Genomic DNA, 9,307 nt, shown 5'->3' with positions numbered 1-9,307 from the left:
TATAGTAAGTAATTCCTGCCCAAGAACATCTCGGAGGTTCAAACGCAATACTTCAGACGATTTTGCTTAAAAGTGACCTGATGGGCGGTTGTTAAAAAACAAAATCAAATAAAAAGTTAAATATTTAATACATTTAAAACTAAAAAAAAATTCACTTTTCAATTAAAAGTTCTTATTTTTAATTCCTTAACAAGTTTCATAGGACAGTTGTTAGCAAAACCTTGAAAAAAATCCAAATCCTCTCCTGTTGGTTTAATAGCTAACACCTATTGCCAAATAATTTCTTATACTAAAGAAAGTAAATTTGAGAATCAATTCTGCTACTCACACACACTTAACACATCACCTCACATCTCATCTGATTAATTAACTAGCAAACTTATTTGACCAAAAATTTGGTATACTTAACCATCAATTTAAAAGGGATTATGATCATAGTTACAACCTAAAAGGTATTCATCATCCTATGGGAAGATGATCTTTTAGGCCAATTTAAAAGAAATTGTGGTAATGAGTTACAACCTAATTTAAAAGTAATTATTATCCTACACAAATAACCTTACAACAGATCTTTAAGGTTTTTACTAAGTAAATGAAAGAATGAAATTGGTGGTAAAGTATAAACAGATTTTTAGTTAAAGAGGCCTGTTAGTTGGTTAATCAAGTGTGAAACGAGGTGCGTGTGTATGGGTAGCATCAAATAGCCAGCCTGAACTATTTTGCATCGAATTAGCTAATGGAAAAGGGGCACATACCATGATAATCAAATAAAACATTCGGCAAAGGGAAAAGAGGCCAAATCACATGGACGATAGTTAATTTGTTTGGCTTTCAGAGTGCGCAGGAGAAAGCAGTTATAAAAGCAAAGCCTTGATAAGGAATTAACCAAATCCAGAAAGCATAGAGAGATAGAGAGATGGCATATATTGAAGCAACCCAAGCATAGGGAACAAGGTCAGGGGGAGGACACTTGAATACTGATATATCATTGATTCAAATAATACTGACTTTCACCCAAGGCCAGATCTACTGAATGTTTCCAATTATCAATCAAAGTAAATTGCTCAAGGATGTATATGAGAGTGGATTCAGACTTGGATATATGCCTAATAAACTCCACAACTGCTGAAGTTTTCAGAGCGTGCTGCCTTGGCAGTTGGCACAAAATCAAACAAACTTTGGGAACCAATTGAATCACTGTATAACTGTTCTGGCCGACCTCCACAGGCCAGTAGGTTGGGCCCAATGCTAAGGGTCTAGGATAGGAATCTTCTAGATGATACTCCATGGTGAGCAATGGAACCTCACCCTAGAGAATCCCCTTCTCCTTGCACAGCTCACCATCGCACACGCACGATGGGAGCAGACACCACACTGCAATAGTGGAGACAAGACTAACGGTTTTGGCTTAGCTTTTTCCCTCTTTCTCTTATCATTAGGGAATATTTATTCCCCTATATAGACCCTTCTTCCTCCATTGAAGAGGTACCTGATTTCTTACACTTTTATTAGTTGTTACTCCGCTGAGATTTAGAGCCACCTTAGCCAAAATACAACCCCCCCCCCCCCCTTCCTTGCAGTTACTTCTGCATTGCACTCCGGTGACTCTTTCTGTGGTTTGGTTCATACCAAAGCTACTTAGAGATCAACATACTACACCCTTTGGGGGATACAGACCTGGTTCTAAATCCACAACAGTTCAACAACTAAGGAAGTTATTGCAGTTAATGTGTGCTGGAAGGAACAATCAACAATGATTTTTCATCAGGATCTTCAAGGAGATGAAGTAGTACTCCAACAAAGTCATTTCATATATAAACAGATAAACAACATACACATAATTACTAAGCACTGAACCTCATTTGAGAAGAAAAGTTATCTGATCATGAACAGGCAACAGTAAATTGCAAGTCCAGTATTCACAACACAGTTAGTTTCCAAGTATTCCAATTTCTAAATGTATATAAAGATGCGTCTATCCCTTCTATTCATTCTTTATTCATTCTCACCGCACATTACATTTAATTTTAAGGTATGCTTGAAGTACAAACATTTAACATCCTCAACAAGAACCACGACCATGCCATAAGCAGACCAATGTATTCCTAGCAAGCAACAATCACCGTCAAAGACTTTTATTTACGAGTCTAATTTTCATTATCAGATTTAAGAGGCAGAACAAACATAGTTTCTACAAGTCACGAGGGTTTACATTATTTTATCCAGAGATTGATAAGCATAGAAACAATAGGCAAAGACGCATAAGAGCCTATCTATAACTCACAGGGAAGGAGGGGATCAATATTGTTCGCCGAAGAGAAGGCGAAGACGAGAAGCGAAGACGCCGGTGGAGTCTTGAGAAGCTTCGTGAAGCAGTGCGCCCTTGATGTTTTTCATGCGATCAGTGAGTGAGTTGTGCTCCTCCTTCAGCGCGTGTGTATCCTCTTCAAGCCCATGCATTCGGTACTTCTGCCCCAAAGATCTCATGCTTAAGAGCAGAATTCCCGTCATCGCGAATAATTGAATGAATCCGTCTTTTTGTTTCATGACATTCCTAAAAAACCCTAATGCCCTCTTCGAATGCCCGGCGGCGCCGCCCGAACTCGGTGAAGCTGAAGAAAAAGCCATCGGAATACAAAACCAACTCACCCACCCAATCTCATATGATGCATATACATACGACTCCAAATGATAATCCGTTAAAAATATTAAATATTGAAGTAAATAATTTGTAATTTAAACATTTTTTAAAATTGATTAATTACAATTTACAGCTACTAGTCTATTCAATTGTCTCTTTTTTGTTACATCACTTCCTTGAGTTTTTTTTTTTTTTACATGAAGGGAAAACCCAAACTAAGCTCTTTTTCCTTGATTTGACCACACGAAAAAAAAGGCTGCTCTATCTCCTTCTTTATCGGGCCAGCCTGGATCCATACAAGTTGAATAAGCCTCTTTGACCCAAAAACGGTTTTTAAACACTTAATTTACCAATTTGGTATCCTAATAACATATTTTACCAAGGGGGACTTTCAAGTTCCGTGAAGGGTCCGATGGGTTTGCATCTGCACCTCTTCTTCCACGGAACTCACAATTTTTTGTTCAGGTGAGTGTTGCAATCGCCTTTAGAGAACTCACACGGATGTATCAAGTGGCATAATGTCGTTATCATTGACAGTTTCATTGCCGTAAAACTTTTAAAAATGATAACTTTTGGCTCGAGTATCCAAATAAGTGTTCTGAATCTGAGTGTGAATGATTGAGTGAAAAAGTCTCACATTAGTTAAGAATGGACTAAGTGAGCACCATATGAGTGGAATGATTCATACACCTAATGCCTTAGGTAGTGTTTGGTTGAGGTGAAATTTTTTAATACTAGGGAAATGTAAATACTAGGGATCTGTAGGGAATGTGAGTTAGATAGAAAAGTTTTAAAAAAGTTGTTTGGTTAGACAAAATTTTACCAGGAAAATTGAATGAAATTTCTGTAATATGTGTTTGGTTGAAGATAAAATATTGATGGGAAAAGTTAATCAAATTACAAAATTATCCTTATAAAAACACCTTGGTTTTATTGCAACCTTCGTGACTCTGTCTTCCATATTACAACCCAGAACTTGAATCAAGAAAGTGTGCCTGACTAATCAAAGGCTGTCTGCATATTCACTTGAAGATTATTAAGTTGTTCACAAACATGATTGGGTCCCTTGACTGCAATGCTTGCCTCAAATCGTTCCTCAAGTTGAAAACAGTAATCATCCAAGTGATCCAGCTTCTGTCTTAGCTCCCCCAATGAAGATCTCATTTCACAAAGTGAATAAACATAAGGCCACATCTCTGTTCTCGTTTGCTTCCATAAATATACAATTTCTTCGATGTCTGCATATTCTTCGATGTCTCGTTTGCTTCCTTTTAAGAAGCTGGCAAACATCCTCAGATTCTGCTAGCAAGGGGGTAAATTCGTCATATTTCATCCCCAAAAAAGAGTTGTCCGGTATTCACAACAATACCATCATCCAAAAGGGCTTCTTCATCAGTGCAAAACTCCAATTTTTACACGCGGATGTCGATTGCCAGGGAAGCCACTTTGATGGACAAATTTCAGCTTATCCCTCAACCAAACGTGGAGAAATGAGATACCCACATGCACTTTGCTGGGATAATCTCCAGAAGCTCCGAACCAAACACTACCTTAAGGTTTTGGGTTTGACTGTGGTGTTCCAATCCCACTTAATGTGGTTGTTCACTTAATCCATGGTTGACGGTCTCTCCTCGCCGTAAAGTCCCCCTACTCGGCCCAACAATTAGATGATTTTTTTATTTCACATAACTTTTTGAGATCTACGCAATGACACCTCATTTGACATATTTTATCTCTCACAAACATAGTTTGAATTTATAACAATGGTACCACATTCACAAGAGCGTTTATATCCATAATACCAAACACTACGCATTAACCAGCAGAAGCACCTTTCTAAGACTGTTTGGCAAAAGAATTGCCCAGTTAAGCTGATTGGATAAATTTTTCCAAACTAATATAGTCAAACACATAATTGGTACTGACAGAACTAAAGTCATGTCAGTGCCACGTAGACAGTCCCGCTACCATTAAACTTCATAAGGTCATAACTTTTTTACTAAGGTATCCAAATCAGATGATTTTTTTATTTTACATAGCTTTTCGAGATATAACTCAAAAAGTTATGCGAAATAAAAAAAAATTCTGATTTGAATACCCGAGTAAAAAATTACAGCCTTCCAAATTTTTACTATAACAGGACTACCTATGGTAGGGGAATTGTGCCACTTGGCACACTCGTATAAGTTGCTTGGGTCGCAGCACTCTATGTTGCACCGACACTGACATCGGACACGAGATACGACACAATACTCCAACATGTTAATTCTAAAAGATGTTAGATTTCGACACGTTTTGATATTAAATAATTTTTTTTATTTATGTAGTGTATATTATATTTAATATTCAATAATTTAACAAAACAGTGAAGCTAGACTTATAATACCAATCAATTTTGCAAAAAACATAAGATATCCTAAATATTTATATTAAACGCAATAAAATGATAATTATAATCTAACGAATCTAATAGTTGGTACTAAAAACGTAACGAAACACTATTTTTGAATACTTTTTTGAGTTTCTACAATATGAGTTTCTACACATAAGAATTTTTGAAATGTCGGTGCTTCATAAACAACACTTATACGAAGAACAAAAAAAGGAAAAAAATTCCACGAGAAAGATGATATAAAAAATGTAGAAATATTTAAAACTATAAAAATATATGTAAAGTTGATAAAAAATAATTTAATTATGAAATTTAACTTCCAAAAAAAGAATGACTTATTTATACTTTAAAAGAAAATAAATTAAACTCAAACTTTTTGCATGAAATTTTTTTAAGCTTATTAATAATATTTATTATTATGTCTATTGGGTGGAAAAATATTTAATATTTTAAACTCAAACTTTTTAAATTTGAATTTTAAACTTGATACGTAGGGAAAGAGTTCAGTATTTAATATTTTCGTAATGAGAAAAAAATGTATATATATAAATAATAAATTTAAATTTAATGTAAAATTATAGATTGCATAAAAAATATTTAAAATTATAAAAATATATGTATGGTTGATAACAAATAATTTAAATTTTAAATTTAATTGCAAACAAATAAGATATGACATTTTTGTACTATAAAAGAAAATAAATTATAATTTTATTACAAGAAGAAGAAGAGAACAAAAAATTCATACAAGTAATTTTTTTTAAACATAAATACTTTAAATATATATGTATAACTAATATAATAATTTTAAATTAAAAGATAAAAAATTAAACATTGCACTGTTGAAGTTAAATGTGGTAATTCAAAAGACCATTCATTATCTTAATTGAAAAAAATGCAGCCATATTCTTTTACGGTTTGCATTAATTTTACGAGACAGACAAATTGATATTTTTCTGTGCATTGCGCAGGTAATACACTAATATATATATATATATATATATATATATATATATATATATAGTGGCATATTCTTTCTTTTAGAAATTAATCAATGATGCTCGTTGACAAAATTTATGATCTTTTTCTTTAGTGTATCGCACCGATAATACACTAATAGAAGGCAAAAAAAAGGAGAAAAAAAAGTTTCGCGAGAAAGATGAAACGGGACTCAAATTCACCGGGCCTCCGCAGAATTTAAAGGCCCTTAATAAAATATGCCAAACGAATACCAAAAAGATCAAGTACCGCTGTGGTCAAAGAGCCTGAATAAGCAGAAGTGCCTTATCATTGTTTATTAAATTGTCGTTGTGTCGTTTTCCATTTTGATGACTTCAGCTCTGAGAATAGAACAGTGGTTTCCTTAATTGGGCTTGAATACAAGGCCAGATGGTTGGGCTTGTACCGGCCCGTTTGACAGCTAAAACTAGAACAGATTGGACGCTGGTTGGTTTGTATCTCCCTAATCAAATTCATATCTGGCTCCGTGCAAAGGTAGCCATAGTCGACGTTTTCGTTTTAGAGAGAGAATCGGAGAGTTCCTTCCTGCTTTGAGAGGAAAGAGAGAGAGAGGCCACCATGATAACGCGATCGAATCTGGCCGAACAGCTGCGAGAGTATCAGATTCGATCCAAGCATGACTGGGCCTCTTTCTCGTTCTTCTCCTCCACTTCTCCAAATATCACCACTTCCAGGTATGCCAAATCAAACATTGCTTTTATTTATAAAAATTTCAAATTATGAATCTTTTCCCTGTTATTAATTGAATTCCCTTTTATTTTCTCCGTTTATTGTTTGTGTCTCGCGATTATTGCACTCATGGGGTCACACGATTCGAGTTTTTATTTGCTTATTTGAATCGAAAATTCTTCTGGGCTTGCTAGTTTTTAAAAAAATTTAATTTGCAATGGGGTAGCACGTTTTTTTCTTTTTTAATTTTGCCGGGAATTGTTTGGATTACTATTCAATTTGTTCACAGGCACGCGCCAGTTTTTTGTTTTTGTGCATACCATTAGACATTTTGATTTGGGTATCGTGTTGGTTGTGCCTAGTCTTGAGATTTGAAAAGAGGTGTTCTCCAAATTGAGGTAGGCTTTCTTAACCAGGATATAGGATAGTCAACGAATACAAAAAAAAAAAAAAAAAAAAAAAAACTAATCTTGAAAAATGACTTCTATGTCATGCATTGACTTGCGGGGCATAGTGTTGAAATTGGGCGGTGGTGAAAAGTGGCTTCAAGTAGCTATCAAATTCATTGGTTACAAAAGCAAAATAAGGGTATAGGTAGTAGTTACGTTGGGGGATTGTGATATATAGGAGTAGGAGAAGATTGGTATGTTATTTAATCTGATCTTGGAGTTATATATACTGGAATGCTTGTATAGACTCTAGAGTTAAGTTCCAATTTTTAGCACAATTGGCTAGGATGACAGGTATAGCTTTATTTATCGAACAAACTGTTTCTTTGGAATCACTAATCACTAATGATGATTATTCAATCTGGATCTCCTCTTGCCATACACTTTTGATATCAGATATCCTGCTGCTTTGAAAAAGGTTTTGCTTGTTTAATATTAAGGGGGCTCTCTAAAATATTTCCAACTTCATACTGATAAATCTTTTTTCTTCCGTTGATAGCGTGTGTATTTGATGATTATATAATTGTTTTCCCGGGCCTTTTGAATCATCTGTAATCATCGATAGGTACATTTTTGTTGAACTTGAAAAGGTATTGCAAATTGCAATAAAACAATAATGTTTTACCTATACATTTAAGAAAGTTTGGGTGGGGTGAGGAGGGTGAAGGAATGTTGACTGATCACCGTTGTTGTTTCTACCTGCTTAAGTTCTTTCCTGCTGAAGTTGGATATCCTAATTGCTTTCAGATTTCACAAATGATTTGTTGGTAACTATTACAATCGGATAAATTTGAACATTGATGTTTTTTATATCTGATTCAGCTGGATAATGGTGTTTACTTGGCTTAATATTAACAAAAATTTAACTTCATTCAATTTCAAATAAGTTCAAATGTGTTTATTTGCTTGGATTGGTTACTGTCTGGTGCAGTTGCATTCAGACAAGTGATTGGGGGTCCTAAATTGCTTATAAAATACTTGCAGTGTGGAGTCTTTTTAGTTGGATAGTTGCTGTCTGTTTGTTAATGCTTTTTGGATAACATAATAAGATGAAATTGATGTCTTTTGTTTTCTCTCTATTGTGGTGCAGAGTGGATGTGGTGATCTTTGTAATATGGGAACTTGTTATTTTAGCTTTCTTGGTTTTTTCAGTTGTCTCTTTGTACTTTAAGCACATCCGGCTTGCTTTTATTTTAGTCTGCATCACAGTGCTATTGCTTTTATGCATGAAAATTACAAAACAAGTGAGACTGGCAAGGAAAAAGAAACGAAGGATGCTTCTTCCTTTGTCGATGTAAAATGGTATCAAGTCTTGATCTTTGGCTTATTTCCTTTTCTCTTCCCACCTTTTTACTGGAATGGGGTCTTGACCATATCCATTGGCCCAGCTTCTCATTCATCACTGGATTGTGTAACTTCTGATTCTGCCTATGGCAAGTCGACTAAAGTATATAATTGATGCTTTTACATCAACCCAAGCTTATCCAATCGGTTGATGTAGATCATTATGGGAGGTGGGATAGCTTACTAATGCTAGGGTCTTGTCACATATATTTGGCATTTCCTTTGCTGTTTACGTTTCTGTGTACTTCGGGCAACTGATGCAAGTTACAATTCAGTTTTTGACCCCTTGATAGTGTTACGTACTTACATTTGAAAGTTCAAATACCATCAGATAAATTCTTGTGTAATGACGACATATGTGAGACATAGTTCTAATGGTGTGATATTGTGCACAAGTTAAGCTTTACTAGCTTTTGGATACAATTCCTGTGGTGTAAGTCTTGTATGAAGAATGTAAACCTTGTTAAATTCATTTTGTACGATGTGAAAATATCCATATCTGTCTCAAGAACTGGCAGATTTGTGATTTTCTAATGAAATATTTGTTGGGCGGTTCTATCTATTAACTTCATTTTTCTTATTGGTACATTACGCATGTTAACTTCATTGTATTCCCATACATTTGACATAAAGTTGTCCCGTGATTCATTAAGGATACCAACAATTAGAATAGAATGGTTGTGGTGGCTACAAATGAAGTATTATCTCAATTTCATCTTTAATGGGTCACCACCAACATTCAAAGTATTTAGCTACAAGTATTTCTCCAGGGTCGTGATTGAGAATAGTATA

At 34.7% G+C, this 9,307-nt stretch overlaps 2 protein-coding genes across 3 annotated transcripts; one reads left to right on the top strand and one right to left on the bottom strand.

Annotated features, from left to right (window-relative positions):
- Window positions 1-1,848: 1,848 nt before the first annotated feature.
- Window positions 1,849-2,704, bottom strand: LOC133290917 (uncharacterized). Its single transcript, XM_061489067.1, has one exon. It carries the CDS (start codon window positions 2,626-2,628, stop codon window positions 2,299-2,301), a length of 330 nt encoding a protein of 109 aa, XP_061345051.1. The 5' UTR covers window positions 2,629-2,704; the 3' UTR covers window positions 1,849-2,298.
- A 3,805-nt stretch (window positions 2,705-6,509) lies between these two features.
- LOC133290914 (uncharacterized) lies at window positions 6,510-9,062 on the top strand. Of its 2 annotated transcripts, XM_061489065.1 has the most exons (3): window positions 6,510-6,727; window positions 8,262-8,473; window positions 8,560-9,062. In XM_061489065.1, exons 1-2 carry the CDS (start codon window positions 6,612-6,614, stop codon window positions 8,467-8,469), a joined length of 324 nt encoding a protein of 107 aa, XP_061345049.1. In that variant the 5' UTR covers window positions 6,510-6,611; the 3' UTR covers window positions 8,470-8,473; window positions 8,560-9,062. The 2 variants fall into 2 exon arrangements, with proteins under 2 accessions (XP_061345049.1, XP_061345048.1); XM_061489064.1 differs by having other exon boundaries at window positions 8,262-9,062.
- Window positions 9,063-9,307: the final 245 nt, after the last annotated feature.

This window comes from Gastrolobium bilobum, unplaced genomic scaffold (assembly GCF_033153095.1).
Source record: "Gastrolobium bilobum isolate Gb01-03AN ecotype WA unplaced genomic scaffold, APGP_CSIRO_Gbil_v1 utg14855, whole genome shotgun sequence".
Lineage (NCBI taxonomy): Eukaryota > Viridiplantae > Streptophyta > Magnoliopsida > Fabales > Fabaceae > Gastrolobium > Gastrolobium bilobum.
Note: the sequence above shows the minus strand (reverse complement) of the source record. Positions and strands in the feature narration are given on the sequence as shown.

Bases quoted from the DNA above. Each gene is read 5' to 3' on its own strand.
- LOC133290914 (XM_061489065.1), top strand. From the start codon at position 6,612: ATGATAACGCGATCGAATCTGGCCGAACAGCTGCGAGAGTATCAGATT. The intron at 6,728-8,261 runs GTATGCCAAATC...ATTGTGGTGCAG, and splicing joins CCAAATATCACCACTTCCAG to AGTGGATGTGGTGATCTTTG.
- LOC133290917 (XM_061489067.1), bottom strand. From the start codon at position 2,628: ATGGCTTTTTCTTCAGCTTCACCGAGTTCGGGCGGCGCCGCCGGGCAT.